The 20,805-nt window shown below is 26.2% G+C and overlaps 1 protein-coding gene across 5 annotated transcripts in view; it reads right to left on the reverse strand.

The window, feature by feature from the left end:
• Window positions 1–4,554: 4,554 nt before the first annotated feature.
• The window catches only part of LOC107449533 (uncharacterized), a 34,110-nt gene continuing 17,859 nt past the window's right edge, over window positions 4,555–20,805 (reverse strand). The window contains exons 15-31 of one of the 5 annotated variants that reach the window (XM_071183559.1): window positions 20,632–20,646; window positions 19,920–19,934; window positions 19,177–19,194; window positions 18,565–18,579; window positions 17,940–17,957; window positions 16,734–16,748; window positions 15,131–15,148; window positions 14,661–14,677; window positions 14,235–14,250; window positions 14,108–14,125; window positions 12,532–12,546; window positions 11,701–11,718; window positions 10,192–10,206; window positions 9,327–9,344; window positions 9,037–9,051; window positions 7,452–7,489; window positions 4,555–4,661 (exon numbers count right to left, since the gene is read on the reverse strand). In XM_071183559.1, coding sequence (XP_071039660.1) covers window positions 7,464–7,489; window positions 9,037–9,051; window positions 9,327–9,344; window positions 10,192–10,206; window positions 11,701–11,718; window positions 12,532–12,546; window positions 14,108–14,125; window positions 14,235–14,250; window positions 14,661–14,677; window positions 15,131–15,148; window positions 16,734–16,748; window positions 17,940–17,957; window positions 18,565–18,579; window positions 19,177–19,194; window positions 19,920–19,934; window positions 20,632–20,646 — 272 coding nt within the window. In that variant the 3' untranslated portion in view covers window positions 4,555–4,661; window positions 7,452–7,463. Of the gene's footprint in view, window positions 4,662–6,034; window positions 6,142–7,451; window positions 7,490–9,036; window positions 9,052–9,326; window positions 9,345–10,191; window positions 10,207–11,700; window positions 11,719–12,531; window positions 12,547–14,107; window positions 14,126–14,234; window positions 14,251–14,660; window positions 14,678–15,130; window positions 15,149–16,733; window positions 16,749–17,939; window positions 17,958–18,564; window positions 18,580–19,176; window positions 19,195–19,919; window positions 19,935–20,631; window positions 20,647–20,805 lie in introns of those variants that run through there. The other 4 variants (XM_071183560.1, XM_071183561.1, XM_071183562.1 and 1 more) reach the window with 4 other exon arrangements.

Below are 20,805 nucleotides of genomic sequence, written 5' to 3' on the forward strand. Positions count from 1 at the left end.
AGATTAAACAACTCATCAGCTCATCTTTTCTCACTAAAATTAGTTTCTTTCGAGTTTGATGTTAAATACTTCTCACATAAAGACTGAATTAATTTTTTTACTATTGGTGATTTACTAAATGGTTCGTTGATTTAACTATTGGTGATACTAATTCTATTGGTCATTTTGGAAGTGAGTGTAAAATTTTTTTTATGGCTTTACCAAGACTCTGCTTTTCCAAGCGTAGCAGAGGGGATTCTATTCTAAAAAATATTTTAAATAATTTTGAAAGTAAAAATTCTACTGGAATATGCAACTTTAGGGTGTAATGTTAAATTAATTGGCATAAAATAATAAAAGAGCCTCATAATTAAATTGCACGTTAATAAAATGTAGTTGTAACAGAGGGGACAAATATAATCCCACAATTTTGACATACACTGTTATTTATGCTACATTCTGTGATTTGAACCATCCGAAACAATATCTGTAATCTTTTTAAAAATTATTACACTTCAAGTTAAAATAATTTATTATAAGCCTTTTAATATTCTAATCCCTTTTTTTCAAATCCAAATCATGCATCGTAACCGAGAGGGTATGGGATGTAACGACAGGGACGTCTTACAAATTTGACAAAAAGTTAAAGGGACATATAGCTGTTCTTCGGTTATTTAAAGTTGCAGTTGGCAGCACTGCTATAGTTGAAGCCCATGTACATCCGTATAGTCATATTTTAAAGTTTTTATTTTACCAGACCCTGTTTAAAACCAATTGCATTGTTTGTTTCTTTCTCAATTTCAATTATTTGTGCAACAAAATTAGCTACCCAATTTTTTCCTAGAACTTTTTGCATTTGCAAAACTATTTATAGCAACAACAAAAGAATCCCAGTGATTTAAATGGTGACTGATGTACATTAAATATGTCAGGTCCCTAAGTCCTCCAAATTCTTCTCAATTTCAGTTATTTGTGCAACAAAATTAGCTACCTATTTTTTTCCTAGAACTTTTTGCATTTGCAAAACTATCTATAGCAACAACAAAAGAATTCCAGTGATTTAAATGGTGACTGATGTACATTAAATATGTCAGGTCCCTAAGTCTTCCAAATTCCCAAAACAAATCAATACCTCTAGGGGTATTGATCGAGGAGTGCACTTGTCTTTTGGATTGGGATCAAAATTACAGGGCTACGGAGTTGAACATTGATAGCCGTAAACTCAACTTTGGGTCAGCTGTGCAAAGACGGTTATAAAATAAAAAGTCAATTGAGTCAACCAAATATTGCTACCATAATTCCGTAGCATTATTCCTTTTATGATTAACTTATCTTTAAATTTTTACTACCATACATATTTGCATATGCCTGATACGATAGTGTCCATTTAACCAAAATTCGTAAGGTCCTTAAGAAACTGTAATAGAGGCGGCATAACTAAGAAGATAAATGGATTTTATTACTATTATATTCACCATAGCTTTAAATTATCAATTCCAATATGTAACTTCAATAATCTGGTTATAAATATTTAAGTTTTGAAATTTTTATTTTAAAATTAAATATAACTTTTGTATTTTAATATAGACGCCATGATTAAATATTTTAAGAACATCAGGAATCCTTTTGAAATAATAATTTACAGATGTTTGCTTCTTTCAGTGTAAGATTCTGATCAAAATAATAATCAAGAAAGATCCATTATACTTGATGGTAAAAACTTCATTGGCTTCAAAAAATATGAAGAAAATAAACGCCCATTCTTAAGACTCTCATGACGTGAATGAAGAGAAAAAAAAAGTTATATAGAACAGAAATGTGAAGTTGCAATGAGAAAGCATAAATAAAATTGGAATGGAAAAAAAACTGGAAAAACCACAGTACACTAAGTGTGAAATGAAAAATCAAATGAAAAGAAAAACAAAACTAGAAAACTCGCAATAGCCTTGAAAGGCAAACCGGGTAAAAATACTTTTGCGCGTTCCACGGAACGATGGCGTGAGAACTAATATAGGAGGGCATAAAGATTGAATATCGTTAACAAGAGAATCGGCATTCATGTGAACAAAACAAGATTCCTGTCTATCAAGATGAACTGATGTGGTTGGAATGTTGGCAGTGGTTAGAATGTAGGCATTAATGAGATGAAATTTATTCCGAAGATATGCAACAATAGAATCAACCGTATTCTTGAAAAGGGACTTCTCTGCAGTGTTCCTTGAGTCAAAATGAGCCCTTTAGTCTTCTAAGCACGCTCAACATTTACTTCATACGTTACCATTCTCAGGGTGACTAGACTTGAATAACTCCCGACACCAGTTTTTGAGCGCTTAGAACACTTCAAATTTTCCTTACATTTTCTTATTTTTTGAAAATAATGAAATTTTTGTCTTTCCGCTTTACTTTCTGGGGATTATTCCTTTCATGACACAGTACATTAAATAGAAATATTCAATGTGATATTAAAATCAGTTTTAGATAAAATAACAGTTATGGTTCTTCCTCTTCTTCTTCAGCACTACAGCCTAGTGCAGCCCAAGGCTTTCTCAATTAGTTCCGGCCAGACAGGGCGACTTTGAGCTGGATTTTTCCTTCTGTTATGGCTCTTACATTAAAGAAAAATAATACTATATAATTTAGCAAACTTTCTTCAATTTTCATTTATTTATTAATTAATTTATTTTCTTTCATTTATTTAATTTCTTGGCTGCTGATCTGAAATACATTTTTTGAGAAGTTAAGCAATTCCATTCTCAAGTAAAATTACAAACGTCGAATGAAACAATGAAATGATTCCTGTCTTCTGGAAGCAAAGTTAAGTAGTTACGAGTGAATTATTTCAAACAAGTTAACGTCTCCGCCCTACTCAAAGCTTTTGGAAAATATATTTTTAATTTATCGATCCAAAATCTATACTAGATGTGTTTTAGTTTATACTTAAAGACATATTTCAATAGAATTCATATTTTACAATTTATTTTATTGTATTTTTTTGCTTAAACAACTCAAGTTACATGTTTAAACTTTATGAACAGTAAGTATAATGGTAAATGGGCATATCACTACTTTTCCTGCAGCTCTTGACAAATTGAAAGTATAAGTTTAATTTCTAATACTTTTAATAAGTTTAATAGTTTCTAACTATTTTAAGAAATTAAATGTTGCATCCAAACAGATTTCTTTTCTGAGGTTAATTAAATCATTGTAACGTTACAATTGAGCATAAAAGAGGCATTGACATTATTATTTTTTTAGGTGAAATAAAATGACTATTTATAATTCCTGAAAAATGTTCATTAAAATTATTTGTTAAATATATTAATTACATAATTTGCTATCTAAAAATCTTTTAATATATTTTACTTTAGCATTAAAGAAATTCCAGAAGTTAGAAAAAAAAACAATTTTTTCGAGATGATGATTCTAAAAATAGCATGGTTTTGGAATCTTTTTACAATTTTATATTTTTAGTATTTGCTATTCAACAAAATAAGGCATATCGAGCATTTTCCTTATATTAATTTTTTTTTCAATTGTGCTAAAGCTGAGAAATAATATTTACAACTTAACAGATTAAGACAATATGTAAGATGTTTAAAACTTTTAAGATGCTTAAAATTATTAACCACGTATTCGTATAAATCATTATAAAATATATATTAAGAGAAAGTAAGTTTTTGTGTCCAATTTCATAACTTAATTAATAGTTAGCGCTACATATTTAGCATATAAGATTGACACGTATTATGAGAAAGTCCTATCATAAGAACGAAAGTTATTAAGGGTGATAGCTTCTTTTTCTTGCTCATTATACTGACTGCGCTGTATGTTAGTCAGAGAGCTGACCTCTAGTCAAAAAGGTCCCGAATTCGAATCCCAGCCAGAAGAGTGAATTTTCTTAACATATTCCCGTTGTACTATAAATCCTTCTTGCTGCAAGTCTTAACGTTAGCCCTCCAAATATGGTGTCCCCTGAAAGGGTGGTAATCACATCTGTTCTTTTGATAACCGAATGACAAATAAGGCAATGGTTCGATACTTAAATGACGATGTAAGTGTGGACATTGGGAAAAAAGAGTGCAGCATGTCTAATTTGCAAAGGTAAACTTCAGCCATCTTTGGTTAAATTTAAAGTATAGTTATTTTAATTGTAGAAAGTTAATTGTTTATCCAACAAATTCAAAATTGTAAAACAAAAACGTTTTCCATATATTTCTTGGTATTTTATTCAACTTATCACGAATTATTCATGTTTAAAATCTCTTCGGGGTTCTTTATTTTGAAAAACTCCCTTATTCAAAAAAACTTAACACCATATTTTGCTTGTCAATAACCATATTTTGCTTATCTTTTGAAGAATGACTTGCTAAAGAATGACTTAGGACTGATATGAGCAGCTCCAATTATTCTTAAAATAGTTTTACTCGCTTAAAGAATACGAAAATATAAAACTCTTAGGCTACAAGATTTCGTTTTTTTAAAATTATTTTTAAACAAATGAGCCATGGAATCAAATTTAATATGAGGTAAGAATTCAAAGCGTTAAATAAAATGAATAAGAGCAACACACTGTAATAAGGAACACATATGTATTTATTATTGTTGTTGATGTTTTACATTAATTCCAATTTTTATTAGAATACTTCTCGCCGTGGTGGAATGTCTTGAGCAAGCTCTCGAATCTGAAAAAAAAATTTCTTCTGACCAAACAACTTTATCAAACATAACTACAAATATTTCATCACACATTATTGGCCCAATTAAAATTCATAATTATCAAGGAAGAACCAAATATTTTTTTCTTGTCAAGTTTTAATCTACAATTATTTATACCATGTCACTAAAGAAAATTAAGATGTTTAAAAGAAAATTGCTATAAAGTATGCTAGGTTTTAGGACAAAGCTGTTTTCAAGCAACAGAAACCCGTACTCTTATGTGATAATAATTATTTAATAAAATGTGTGTTAATTGTGGTTAAATGGAAATATTGAGTTATAAAGATTTATCAGTTTTATGCTTGAAATTCTTCAGTTTATTATAGTGATTTTTTGATTTTTTTTGTAATTTAAAAACTTTTTTTATGTAACTCTGTTTCTTCAATTAAAATTAAATCACTTATTTATTTTCATAAATTTATATTTTTTTCNGTTTTTGTGTCCAATTTCATAACTTAATAGTTAGCGCTACATATTTAGCATGTAAGTTTGACACTTATTATGAGATGAGAAAATACGGTCATAAGAATGAAAGTTATTAAGGGTGATAGCTTGTTTTCTTTTTTTTTTCTTGCTCATTATACTGACAACCCTGTATGTTAGTCAGAGAGCTGACCTCTAGTCAAAAAGGTCCCGAATTCGAATCCCAGCCAGAAGATTGAATGTTTTTAACATCTTCTCATTGTACTATATGTCCTTCTAGCTGTAAGGCTTCACGTCAGCCCTCCAAATATGGCGTCCCCTGAAAGAGTGGTCATCACATCTGTCCTTTTGATAACTGAATGACGAATAAGACAACGGTTTGATACCCGAATGGCAATGTAAGTGTGGGCTTTGGGAAAAAAAGAGTGCAGCATATCTTATTTGCAAAGGTAAACTTCAGTCATCTTTGGTTAAATTTAAAGTGTAGTTATTTTAATTGTAGAAAGTTAATTGCTTATCCAACAAATTCAAAATTGTAAAACAAGAACGTTTTCCATAAATTTCTTGGTATTGAATTCAACTTATGACGAATTATTCATGTTTAAAATCTCTTCAGGGTTCATTATTTAGAAAAACTCCCTTATTCAGAAAAACTTAACACCATATTTTGCTTGTCAATAACCATATTTTGCTTATCTTTTTAAGAATGACATAGGACAGATATGAGCAGCTTCAATTATTCTTAAAATTGTTTTACTCGCTTAAGAGTAAAGAATGCGAAAATATGAAACTCCTAGGCTACAAGATTTCGTTTTTTTTAAAATTATTTTTAAACAAATGGAGCCATGGAGTCAAATTTAATATGAAGTAAGTATTCAAAGCGTTAAATAAAATGAATAAGAGCAACACACTGTAATAAGGAACACATATGTATTTATTATAGTAGTTGATGTTTTACATTAAATCCAGTTTTTATTAGAATGCTTCTCGCCGTCGTTGAATGTCTTGAGCAAGTTCTCAAATCTGAAAAAAAAATAATTTCTTCTGACCAAACAACTTTATCAAACATAACTACAAATATTTCATCACACATTATTGGCCCAATTAAAATTCATAATTATCAAGGAAGAACCAAATATTTTTTTCTTGTCAAGTTTTAATCTACAATTATTTATACCATGTCACTAAAGAAAATTAAGATGTTTAAAAGAAAATTGCTATAAAGTATGCTAGGTTTTAGGACAAAGCTGTTTTCAAGCAACAGAAACCCGTACTCTTATGTGATAATAATTATTTAATAAAATGTGTGTTAATTGTGGTTAAATGGAAATATTGAGTTATAAAGATTTATCAGTTTTATGCTTGAAATTCTTCAGTTTATTATAGTGATTTTTTGATTTTTTTTGTAATTTAAAAACTTTTTTTATGTAACTCTGTTTCTTCAATTAAAATTAAATCACTTATTTATTTTCATAAATTTATATTCTTTTCAATATGAATTTGAAGATTTATTTATGTTAAAACTAATTTATAAATTTAAATATTACGGTTTTTTTTAAGTGAGAAAAAACAACAATATTTTTATACGACACATATGAGTTTTTTTCACATTTGCCTCATGAGATTTAAGGAATTATTCAAAATATTAAAAAGGCAAGTGAGACGTTGCAATTTTTGCCTCTATGGATATGTAATTTATTGTTAATATAAATCAATTAGAGTCAATTTCATAATAAGTGTAAAGTGTTATGTTTACTACAGCAATTATTTTCAATTATTTTCATTTATTTATAATTCAAAACTTGCAATTTCAGCATGTAACAAGTAGTCGTGAATTCCAATTTTGGTACATGTGTTTTCTCGTTGTTTAAACCTTTCTATTTCTATCATCAAATATTAATTTATTGGTCTCTAATAAATGATGTAGATTAACATGAAAAATTATTTATTGAACATTTAAATTTGCAATATTTTTTGCTTCAAAATAGTAATTTATTACATTGTGAACATCATTGGTTATTGGAATTATTGGTTAACATTATTTCATACTTCTGCAATTTATCCTTCTCACATTCCTAATAAAAATAATTTTGGTATTTCTTGGTTAGCCGGGCACAAGGGAAAAGTAGATTAAAGTTCTCGTTTATGTTTTGAGTGGTGCATTTTCACATGCGGAAGTAGTTCTAAAATGCCCCCCCCCTCTCACCTCCCTCAAAAAATACCAAAAATAAAATTAATAAATTAATTAAACAAAACAAAAATTAGTAGACAAACTAAAAATTACTAAAATTTATAATATTTGAATAAAATACTTAAAGCGAAAATTTATTTACCATATATCGTGCTTACAAGTCCGCAATTATACCAACAGCTGAAATTTTAAAGAACGCATGAATGTAATTATTACTAGAAAAAATATTCATACAAGTAGTAATAAATTTTCATTAAAGCTTATGATTTAAAAAAAGTATAGATTTGAAATACATTTTAACAATAAATATTAATTTATCTTGAATATTTCATTAAGATTCCTCGGAGATCTCAACTTTAATGAGCAATCTAAACTCAAATATTTCAAGTAATGCCAGTTGGAATGTTGCTAAAGTTTGCATATTTCCTTCAAACTTCAAATGGCCTTTTACTTCTTAATTTACTCTTTAATTTACTTCTTATATGATTTACATGGGTTCAAAGTATTATATTATTTTTCATAAGACTTATAAATACTATATATAAATTTTATCAGAAATACTAAAAATATTAAAATATTTTAGAAAGTATTAAAAATATATAAATGTCATCAGGAATTTTGGTAATTTTATTCATATTTTATGCAACGTGAGTACTTAATATTTTAAATACTCTTTATATTCAATTTATTTATGAAATTTTGAGTATTTTGTATTTCAATGTTATTGAATCTGTTTTTACAATGTAATTCAAAATGTTTGCGCATTAATACAATTTTTTCTCTTCCTAACTAATTTTCGCTATTCAACGTATGATTTTGAAGTAAAATAAATATTAAAAATAATATTTCATTTGATTAAAATCTAATTTTTAATTACAGAGTGACAGTAAATTGCATAATACAGTTACTCGGAAAGATTTTAGCTTAAAAATTATTTTTCACATATTACGGAGCAATTTTTAAAGTATGTTACTTTTTACGGAGAATTCACAAGTTTCTGCTATTTAACCATTTTTAACTAGTATAGATATAATAATAACCTTGCTGGAATTGGCTACATTGAATTCTTATAAAAAATACAACACAGGAACTTCTTTCTTTTTTTTGCTCTTTTTCTTATCATAGTAACACACCTCTTCTCTCGTTTCTTCTTTCTTTCCTATGTGACAGCTACATACAGAACTCTTTATTTAAGGCATTAAAAGTGTTATATTACAAATCATTATGTCTTTCTTTATTCTCATCTTGTATATATGTCACTGCACTGCAAGATTATATTTAAAAGAATATTGATATAATAAGAATATCATTCAGTTCGGAAAAAAAAGTTATTTTTCTTTAAGAGCAGTTTCGAAAATTTTTTTATTTATGTTACTCATCAATCATAGCGTTACTCACTTGTTTTAGGGTGAAACTTGCTTCAGAGTCATTCACGAAAACTGTACGTGCGCATGAACATTCGCCCAATACAATATTTCCTCACAACGTGTGTTTTTAGAACGAAACGATCGGGATTAATAGGTAAATTTGTTAAAACGGTGAAAAGTAAATATTTCAAGTAAGATTTCGAATGCAAATTCTTAACAACATTTCTGTCTTGTTGTAAACGTAAAAAAACATTAAAATTTCCTTCCAGTTGGAAATATTGAAAACTGTTGGCTGAGTTGCTTAGTACAGATACAGTTCTTTGTTATAAAGTTATGCTCAACATCATCCTTGAAACTTACCTTGGCTTATAACAGCTAGAATTGAAAATGATCTAAATTAAATTTCTGTATTGCGAATTAATGGAAAAATATTATTTTTTTGTTACAAAAATTGAAGTAATTATATTTAATGGTTATTAAGTCAAAAGTACACAATTCATGAAATTAACAGTCTTTAAAAAACAAACTCGTTCCTTATATAGTCATTTATTTTAGGATTAAAAAAGTTGAAAAAGTGAAATTTTCTAGTTTATTACTATAGTTTTTAAATTCCTAAGCTTGATGAATACTTTAAAATTAAAACTACTTACAAGCAACTCCTCCGACAGCTGTAAAATGTGAAAAAAATAGTTAATTATTAATTTTTTGGTTAATGGTCAAATAAAATTATTTTTTTTCTTCTCATTTTTGAATTATGAAAAATCAGTTTTCATGCAACTTTTTCAGAATTGACATTTGCTAGATACACTAGTGTATTCAATCAAAATCATATCTAAAATCGAAATATAAGTATAAATGTAATATATTGATTTTCTGAAATAGATTTTGTTTAGTTTTAATTTATTTAACCAGTTTTCCTTAAGAATAATATTATGCACTGGAAACTTTAAATTTGTTTTTCAAATTTTTTATCTAAGATATACTAATTTCATCAAAATCAAATGAAATGTTTAGGTGTTAAATTTTCTGAAAATTTTTACATTTGAAGAAAAACATTAGAATTACATTTTAGATAAATTAAAATGTTTTAATGATTTCGGAGCTAAGAATTTCAGAATCTGAAATTAGAAATCAAATATAACAACGCGTGTTGAATAATTTGGGTTTTGATTTAATTCTCAGAGCTGATGTCAAAAATTTTTTAGAATGTCTTTGTTTTGCTAAAATTTCAAATATTGCATTAAAAATGCAAATAAAATTGACTGAAAGGTGAAATATCAAAATTAGGAAGAGCTATTCTATTTTGTCTTTCTACAAATTTATTTTAAAATTGTATATAAAACAATAATCGTTGAAGAAATTCTCGCTCAAGGTTTTTTAGAAATCTTCTCTTTCATTGAATAACATTTTCATTACGACTTTTCTTATGAGTAGTTGTAATTTCTCGAGTTTCTAAGAAAATAATTAATTGAAAGAGAATGCCAGTATTTGCAATTCGATTTAGTAATTACTTACCGCCTCCAACAACATCTGTAATAAGAAATTGAAAATGATAAAAAAAATATATTCAATCAATTAGATGGAAGATAATTCAATTTTTCTCTAAAAAATGGAAATTTACTATTTTTTTGTAGTTTATTTTATTCTAAATTAATTCTTAAGATTTTAATTTTGTAAAAATTTTTAAAATTCATAAAATATGACGCACTAAAATATAAAGTTATTACGTGATTAACATTACAGTTTCAGTATAATGTTAATTATAAGTTAAATAATAATATTATTACATTAAGTGCGTTGTAAAATTAACTATACAGTAAATATTTTACAAGATTACTCTTCTTTTGAGCAGAGTAAAGGTTAACTGATAATTATACAGATTTGTAAATTTAAGTCAGATAATTTTATATTAATTTATTCATTTTAATTATTTCTGATCAAATCAAATGCCCTGACCGAAATTCCAAACTCATTCCTTCACTGTTTAAGATAAAAAAAATTGTATCTTGGTATTGTATTTTAACTCCGTATCAAACTGTAGTAAAATCTACGGGCACTCAAGGTGCCAGTATTTTTTATGTAAAGTCTTAGGGAACCAAAAAACTGATGTACTATCATTTTTATGGTAATAATCTCTTTAAAATCCCTCAATCAATGTGATTAGATAAATACTACTGTGAAATCCATGGTATTAACTTTTATGATGAAAATGGAATTCGTACTCAGAAAAAAATTATGGTTAAAACTTACAGTATTTTTCAGTTAAAATTTACAGTTCTTCTAACTCTATGGATATACCAAAATTTCAATAATTTTACGGACGTACTGTAGTATTGATTTTTGCAAAATCAATAAGAAAATATGGCTTTTTAATATGTGATAAAATTTGATAAATATGGTAAAGCTCTATAATTTTATCATGATATCTTAGAGCATGTCATGAAAGCCATTTATTTTGTTATATTTACTTTACAGGCTTATATTTTTATCAAACGTGTGTTTACAAGCATTATATGTATAAAAACAAGAATTTAATGTGAATTGTTACTAAGTGAACGGAAAAACTCCAAACGGATAATTTATTTACCTTATATTTAGGCTTTATTTCCCAAACTAAGTTTTTCTAGAAGAAATGTCGTTTACAGCATGGATTACTTACCAGTTTTTTTCTCAGTGTACGGATACTGCCTTGAAGGTGTTTTTTACTTTGTACAGTATTTTGATATCACAATTTTTGCATTTAGTTTAAGAGAATTCGTTTTTAAAATTTTCGATAATTGTATGGGCATAAAATATTAAGATTTTGCATATTTTTTGGTCTCAAATGATAAGGTTGTATTTTTATTCAACAAATCAAACTATTCCCAGCTAAACATTAACAAAAAATGTTGTTGAAATAGAGTTGGTTGAACTAGATTTGTAACAAAACCGTTAATCACTTATATTCAATTTCCCATTGTTTTCATTACTTTTCAAATTTTATTTAGATTATAAAATACCAAATTTCAGTTCTTTTATACTTACCGCCGAGTGTACTTGCAACTGAAAGTGAGAAAAAAAGTACATTTTAATTTTAAAAAAAACCAACTTAATATGGAGGAAAAAAAAATTTTTTTTTTAATTTCCTGCCATAACATCATTGTCAACCTTCAAAAAAACTTGTTTTTTTATTCCAAAGATCACCCGGATTTTGACTTTCATCATTCGGGTACAAGAAGGATAGATTTGTTGAGCTCTCTCTCAGGGTCACCACATTTGGTGGGCCCATGTTGCTCCCACATCAAGAAGAACAAATAGTTATGTGAAGGAGAAAAGAACATCAATGTCTTATCAGGGATTCGAGTGCTAGATCTCAAGGTCAGCTCCCTAACAACGATACAGTCGACCGGCATCTTCGAAAAACTTTAAATACACGTGTATGCATACTTTTTTCTTGATTGATGTACAAAAAATTATTCTTTTTGATGTTTCATGCTTTTATTAAAAAGTAAACCTGCTTAAATGTAAAAATGTAGAATTTTTTACGAAACAAAATTGTTTAAAGTATTCAGATTTAAATTGATAAAATATATAGGAGTGAATTTTTAAATTATTTAAGATTGATATTCTTTGCATTTCAATTTGCTTATTTGTTTATTTATTTTATTTATTATTATTTTTTAGTTCAAACTTAACATGAAAAATGTTAAAAAAACAAGTATTATTCTTAAAATACATCTTGCAGATATAAGTGATTTAATAATTAAATATATACTGAAAGAAAAGTAATTTTAGTACCAAAATTCTGTTTTAAATTTACACACCAAGTATTGGAATAAAACAAATTTCAAACTATAAACTTATAACTTCACTTACCACTTGTTACTGCCGCTGTAAAATTATATTTTATGTAATTTCATAACATTTAGATTATAGTTTTTGCATATGAAATGTCCAAAATTGTTCTATACAAGTTATATAATGTATGGAATTAGAAACGATTTATTTTTCTGAATTTAATTTTACGTTTCTAAACGGAGGCGAAATTTTCAAAAAGTAAGGATTTTACTTTCATACATCATAATATCCACTTAAATAATATATCCTTATATATTCAATAATATCACTTCACGTATTACTATCATTTTTATATAGTTCGCGTGTTTTATTTAAACTTGCTATCTTAGGAATTTTTGTTTGTCAGTATTCAAATATGTGGTTGTGTCAAATTTATCCAAAAAGATAGTTTTAAAAATGTAATTACAATAAACTACACAATAAATTACGGTGTCATAAATTAAAACCAAAACATTAAAATACCTTTCATATTAATTAAAAAAAATGAAAAAACTCCCAAAAATGCTATTATTTCTAATTTTCAGAATATATACTGTCTAGAGAAACTCTAAAAGGTAAATACTTATATACCTATTTGCAATTTAACGGGATGTTGCTCTTAAAGAAGATCTATCGACATAAAATTTAGAGCTATTAAGAAATTTCTTTTGCACTAAAAGTATGATCGAAACTACCAAAGTATGGTAATCTATACAGTGTTTCGGGCTCTAAGGGAACACCGAATAGCTCAGTAATTTCTGAAAAAGTGCTACGTTAATGAATTTGCCAAAAATTAACAACAAATTTGATTTCATGTGAAAAAATTAAAAAAAATATGGTGAAATTCATTTATGTTAATATCACATCTTACTGCATGGCAAAAAACTATTATTTCGGTTAAAGTTGCCTGTGAGTTTTTTTTACTTAATATGTGCTTTAAATAACTATAATTAAGTAAATGTTTTTCAAATGTTTGAAATAAGTAAGTTTTGTTGATTTTAGTTTCGGGTTAGTTGTAACTGCTACTATACAAATGGAAAAATTGCCAAATAGTAAAATATCGTATAATCTGGTTTTTGCAATCGTAATTAGGGTTGTTTTTACTAAAAATATCATTTACCAGCAGTATGGTAAATTTAGCGGAATTTTGTGGATTATGTGACTGATGTTTAATTTTGCTATGGTCTTAACATTTTATTTAGAGTCAAATTTCATAAAAAGCTTTTTTTTTCTTGAGAGAATTTTATGTATAGGTTCAAACTTCTGAAAATAACATGTCGCAGGATGGAATTTAATAATTGCTATATTCTCTTTTATCCTCTGATGCATTTATAATATATACCTGACAAAACTAACGACAATTTATAGATTAAGCAAATGTTTAAGATTCTGCGAAGAGGTGAAATTTTAATAGTTACTATTTTGCCACGGTTAGCATTCGATAAATAACATAATTTTACTGATTTCTTTTATTTTTCTTCCAATTGAAATGGTTTTCCTACTTAAAAAGAGTTTATTATTAATTATAGTTTCGAATTGTATATTAAACGAAATCAAAATCTACAAAATTTGAGAGTTAAATAGGAAAAGGCTGAAACTAATAGAAAATACTTACTACCAACTACATCGGCAGCTGTAAAAAATATAAAAGAGAATTATTAGTTTAAAATTAAGATGCACTGCACAAATGCCCTAATATAAGCGGTTAAATTGAAGCATCTCTAACACATAAAATAACATACCTCCTCCAAGGAGATCTAAAAAGGTAAAAGTGTAAACAACATTTTTATTACGTATATATATATTTTAAATCAGTACAGCAATTTCAGGAACTATAATAAGAAAACTCTTTTACACTAAACGTCAGAGATATACTCACCACCTGATATAAAAATATATCAAAAACGTGATTGTAAGTTCAAAATAACAAGTAAATTGATGTTTTGTGTAAGTATAATGCATTATTAAGAATTTCTACATTCATTTATATATAATAATGTAAAATATAATTACTAGTTTGTACTGGAAAAAAATTGTCATGTATTTTATAATGTAATATGATCTAATTTGAAACATAAGACATGAAGTGGCATGTTTTAAAACGTATCACATTGAAAATAAGATTCAATATGAGTGAAAAATTTTACATTAAATAATCCAAACTATTTACCTGCTGAAGCAACCTCTGAAAAAAATATGTGTAAAGATTTTCGTTTTAAATTTATTGTATCAATACAATTATTTTTATCAAAAATTTCACTTATGCATGAAATAGTCTTAGGAAAAAGTGTATTTATTAATTAAAAATTGCAGATACTGTTCAGACTCTTCAAATAAAGGTACATTCCATTAGCTGATAATCCATTAGGTGATTAACCATGATTGAACCATTTAGATGATTAATTTAATACATAACATATTATAATTAAATAAATAATATCATATCTGATTTTCTGCTATAAGTTTATGTATAAAAATTGGGCTTAATAAAATAAAATTATAAATTATGTATTAAATAAGTTTAAATAAGTTAATAAATTATGTATAAAAATCGGGTGCTTAAGCAAGCTTTATTTCACGAGATTAATATATTACTTTAACCCTAGTGATTAATGTAAAATTTAATTTAGAAACTTACCATCAGCAATTTTTCCAACTGGGAAGAAAGGTAAAATGAAAAGATAAATGATTTAAAAATTCTTTTATCATTTCTAGCAACTGAAACAAATTAACAGCATTCTTGATTAAATGAGAGTCTTTTTAACTCATTATGAGCCAGTTGAAAAGGAAGGTTAAGGCCTCATAATCCTCCTGACAAAATATCTACTATCAGTATTTATAGCAATAGTATTAAAAATCAAGGAAGATATGTTAGTATTAAAAGATAAATAAATTGAGTTAAAAAATTAAAAACTAAACAATCTTTGCTAATTATATTAGGTTACTTTCTTTTATTTAGTTTTGGTTCTGAGTTTTTAGACTTTTTATTTTTTTCCCCTACAACATTTTTGAATTATCGGAATTCGGAAAAGTCTTCCAATTCTTCTAGAATTGACTTCATATACAACAAGAAAAATAGATGAGAAAGCTGAATGTAAAATTTATAGCTCACAATATTTTGAATTCAAGTATCATAGATAATATATTTTTCTAAGAGTACTTATTTTATCTAAGCTGTTTTTTTTAAATATACTGCATTGAAAAGAAATATTGCTACAAAAGTTAGTTTTTGAAATGCAGATAAAACCTGTTATCGTTTCAATTTGTTCTTATCAATTCTTGTTTAACAATCGCAGTTTTTTTTATATAGTTAGTTACAACAATAGGTTATTGTTTACCCATAATTGACAATTCTAGGTAATCAATAATTATGTTTTCCAATCCCTTATTAATAGTTTTATTATCAAGATACTTTACGAATTGTCACAGAAGATTATTAAGACAGTTGTTTTTAGTATTTCAATAAAATGATTTGGCAAGATTTTGCAATATAAAAAATTTTAAATTTCTTCAGTATTTTTTATTATAGTAGATAAATTATTATAAGAAAAATAGAAAGTATGTAAAAATTTCATTTATCATTAGCTTCGAAACGGAAACCTCGTATGTTGCAGATATTTTTAATACTACTGGAACTTTCATTTCTTAATTATTCTATTATTTTAACATATCATAAGAAATATACGGGAATAACAAAAAAGTAATTCTAGTAGGTTTAAAATAAACAATCTCACAAGTATTTTTAAAATAATCATTTTAATTAAGATGTCAAAATCTACGGAGAAAAGTTTCGATTGATATTGAAATTGGATGCAAGTGATTTTTTTATTTAACAACAATAAACAAATAAAAATATTCAATCAAAATTCAATTATTAAAAATAATGATAGCATTTTAATATGCCTACATAAAAATTTTAATGCAGTTTAATTTACTAAAAACAATGGACTTTTTTAACAAAAAAGTGCACTGTCATGTGAATCTTATTAATGAACGGGTTCTTATTAATAAACGGGTACTTATTAATAAACGGATGCTTATTAAATTTTCAATCGTACTTTTGTAATTTTTGTTTTTTTTTAGTTAGTTATTCTTCCTCTTAAATCCAAAAATTGAAGCGTTTTTTGTAGCTTTTTAAAAAACTTAATTAAATAATATTTGTAAATAGAGAATTAAAAAAACATTTCTTAAAGCTATAATAAAAAATAACTAAAAAATAAATGAAATGCTTAAATAATTACCTCCGCAAGCAAGAGCTGAAAATAATTATTTTCAATTTTACACTTGTTAAATTTGTATGTGCAAACAATGACATAGTTTTAAAACTATTATATTATTAAAAAACAACAAAAATAAATTAAATGTATCTGTTATTGTATCTACCGTTTTTAAATAATCAAATAATAACTAATGCACTTCTACTTAACGCGACTGTTGAGTAGAAAATTTAAAATATGTGCTTTTGTAAACCAGTTACTGCATTTTCTTAAATTTATATTAATGTAAATATGATATTATGTAACGAAGAATTAAACTATTCTCAGATTTAAAATTTCTAAGTCACTTTAATAATTGCTAAGCTTTACAGCAGTTTCCAGCAATAAATTTGAAAAAGAAGCACGAAACAAAAAAGTACAGTTCTACCTTTTAGCCATGAGATTTGCATCGAAGACAATGATAATAGCAGAAATGTTTGAATTATTGAAAATATGTAAATTGGTTTATGACGAAATATTTTTCGCGTAATTATGCAATGTAAATATATTGGGGTAAACTAAGTGTAAATTCTAAATAACAATATATAAATCATTTGATTCCCTGTTATAAATAATAAAATATTTATTCAATATTTGTGTTTAATCAAAACAAATAATAATTCTAAATTTATAAATTTCTTTAGTATAACTTAACATTGAATAGAGAAAATATCTTGTTCGTGTAATTTACATATTACAACTATTGCAATAATTACTACAAACTATTGTACATTAAGCGAATGTCTGGATTAAGATTGAAAAGAAGTAATCAATGCAATTGCTCCCGTGCCCCAACTTCAAAAATGCTCCCTGAGATTTCTGGCTATTTCATCCGAGAAGACTGTAGGAAGTCAAAAGGCAAATAATCAAGATTGGAGAAAGTGCAGTTCAACTCAGTTCCTCGCCTTACACCACGTCTAGGTGATATTTAAATTTAAAATTGCATTTTTATGGACTGTAATGATCTTTTTTCGGCTTTGTCATTTGCCCGACAGTATTGGTCAATAAAATATAATTAAAACTCTTCACGTGACCTCTCCAGTGGAATAGGTAGAAAGAAAGCAGTCCAATCAAATTGTCCTTTCTCCGCCTTCTAAGCCAACTGAGCAGTTGATAAATTTTACAGCATCAATTCGTAGAAAATGTTTAAATTCTAAAAAGAATGTATCCAAATTTTCTTAATTTTATTACCTTGTATTCCATTTCCAACTAGAAAAAGTAAAATTTAACAATAAATATTGATTTTGGGGATATTTTAAATGGTGTATTTATACTTTCATTTAGTTCAACATTGTTTTCAAAAGAAAATTTACAAAAAGCACTGGAATAACATTATTAATCAAGGATACAGATTATAAATAAATAACGGGTATATAGTAATTTTCTTTAAATGAGTTTGGAAAAACAATTGAAAAACAAAATATAATCGATTTAAGGAATGTTTTACAAGCTATGTGAATTACAATGTATTAAATTGGGAGAGTTTAAAACAACAAGACTCTCGTAATTTTCCCAATCTGCTTAACTGTAATGGCTAGTTCAAAAGCATACAAAGAAAACAAAGAAACAGCAACGTGTAACTTGCATAGGATAAATGATGGTAGATTTAAAAGTAGCGACATGAATTCCGTTGAAATATCTCACGCAAGAAGGAGAACAAAATTTGCCCCAGTGCAGTTAAGGAAATTTTAATTAAATTAAAAAGAAATTATAATATTTTTCTTTTCTTTTTAACATGCGAGAATTATTTTCTCTTCTGCCTCATTGTATTGCGATATCATGAAATCAAATATTTAATTAAGGAGTTAATACTTACGTCCATGATCCACATCTGATATTTGCAAGAAAATATACAAGAACATTAATAATGCACCATACACTGCACAAATGCTTATTTAAAAATTGAAAACTTTATTTTTGACTGCAATTTTTAATGAGGTATGTTTTAATGCTTAATTTATCTTAGAAAAATTAATTAGAGCTTATGGGCGGAACTTGAAATCAAAAGAAAATAAGTAGTTATAGTTAACTTTCATAAAAAATTTTAATATTTTACAAATTTTGTACAAAAATTTGAATGATTAAAACAAAATATAATTTTTCGTATTTAATGAAAAAGTTATCTGAAACATAAACGGCTTTTAGCAGTTTTTCTACATCGTTCAAAGTTTAATATTAATTAAGTCTCAATTATTTTTATAAAATAAAAAGAACTTGTCTAGTCTAATAAAATTTTTAATTGTAAATGTTATTTTCAATTAAATAATGATATTTTAATTTTTTCAATACACAAACAATATGTTATGGATACAATGACATTAATTTATCTACTGATTTTTAAATCTTTTTTCATATATTGAAGCATTGACTAATGCGAATAAATGTTAAATTCTGGAATGGAAACATTAAAGACGGAAATATTACTTACTGTCAACTAAGCCTTGAGCTAAAATAACATAATAAATTAAATATATGTTTGTGAAATGAAAGGGAACAAAAATATGTTTGTAAAAAAAAATATGTTGCAACATTTAATTTTAAAAGAAGCACGTTTGTATATAAAAAAGGAACAACGAAGTTTAGTATTTGTTTCAAATAAAATTTTCCTAAGAAAGACTTTATTCGTTGAGTTTTCTTTTCTGTAGGTTTTGCAAGTGCACTGTAAATTACGTATCAATAAATTTACTTTACAATGTACTGACACTTCGGTCCCATTCTTACCGTTACATATTATGTAGTAATTCTTACAGTAGTATGTATTGATTCAATGATTTTACGGTAATAACTACTGTAAAAATTTCCGTTTATCAGACTTTTGTTCCGCAAGATGTTCCGGTTTAAATATATTTAACTGTTTAAATTATCACCACCTATGTTCTACTAAGTTTTACCGTAATATGAACAGGAATTTTTTTTACAGTATAGTACAAGTAGAAATTTTTATTTATATTCGAAAGATATTTTTTAAATCCTTTTTTTCTTAATTAATTTTTTTCTTTTTTTCTTTGCTTCATTAGAATAAATATTTGAAGCGTTACTCATTTTATGCGATTTCTCTTTTAGAAATAATTTGTTGTGTAAGGGATGAATGTAAAGTGAAACTTTATTATTCCTTTGGTAAAAAAATAAGCAACATGTCTAACATTCAAATATAAAATTAAAAAGCCTTACCAGCATGTCCAACATCTAAAATATGTTATTTTAGTCAGTAATTAATGTCATGTAAATTTTTTTACAAGATATACTACCATTTTTGTTTCATGTAGATGTACCCCACATATGTTTTGGTTAAAATTCTTGTTGAAATTAATTCATAATATATTGTGTAAAGAGTTGCGACCAATTTATAAGGATCAAAAAAATTAAATAAACAAAGGATTAACTATCAAGATTACAACTTAGTTGAAGAAAGTAAATTCAAAAGATGTAATTGATCATTATCAAAAAAGAACGAATTCTGGTACGTCAGCTAAAGGTGCTTAACTAACATGGTTGAAGAGGTTGAATACATGTTTTTTTTTAAATGCTGAGTCAAATGTGGATCTACTAGGAATTGCAAATGTGCTTCATTAGCTCTATCTTACCAATTAATTTACTTATAACTAACTGTTTTACGCAATCAAACTTAATATGCTTTCTTAAACTTAGTCTTCTTTGAAATGGTAATATCTTATCAATAAATAGTAATATATGTATAATTTAAAGCTAAGTTTAAAGTGCTATTATATTCACAGTTAAATTTTAGAATTTCGATTTTAAAATGTCTAAATTCTTTCTAAAGACATTCTTTCTTAATTATAAAAGTAACTATAAAACAATTTAAAATCTAATTTCAATTATTTAAAAAAAGAATAAGCATTTTTCGTTTAAATATTATACTTACGATCAACAGCACCACCTGTTATTAAAATAATTACATACTAAAATCAATTTCAATTTTTAAAATCTATTATTTAATATTTAACTAAATAATTTAAAATCTAATTTTTAGTTAATAAAAATGGGTGCCCTATCAAGTCTCACACTTTTTGTTATTGTATTTAAAAAAAGAATTCTG

Source organism: Parasteatoda tepidariorum, chromosome 7 (genome assembly GCF_043381705.1).
Source record: "Parasteatoda tepidariorum isolate YZ-2023 chromosome 7, CAS_Ptep_4.0, whole genome shotgun sequence".
NCBI classification, from domain to species: domain Eukaryota; kingdom Metazoa; phylum Arthropoda; class Arachnida; order Araneae; family Theridiidae; genus Parasteatoda; species Parasteatoda tepidariorum.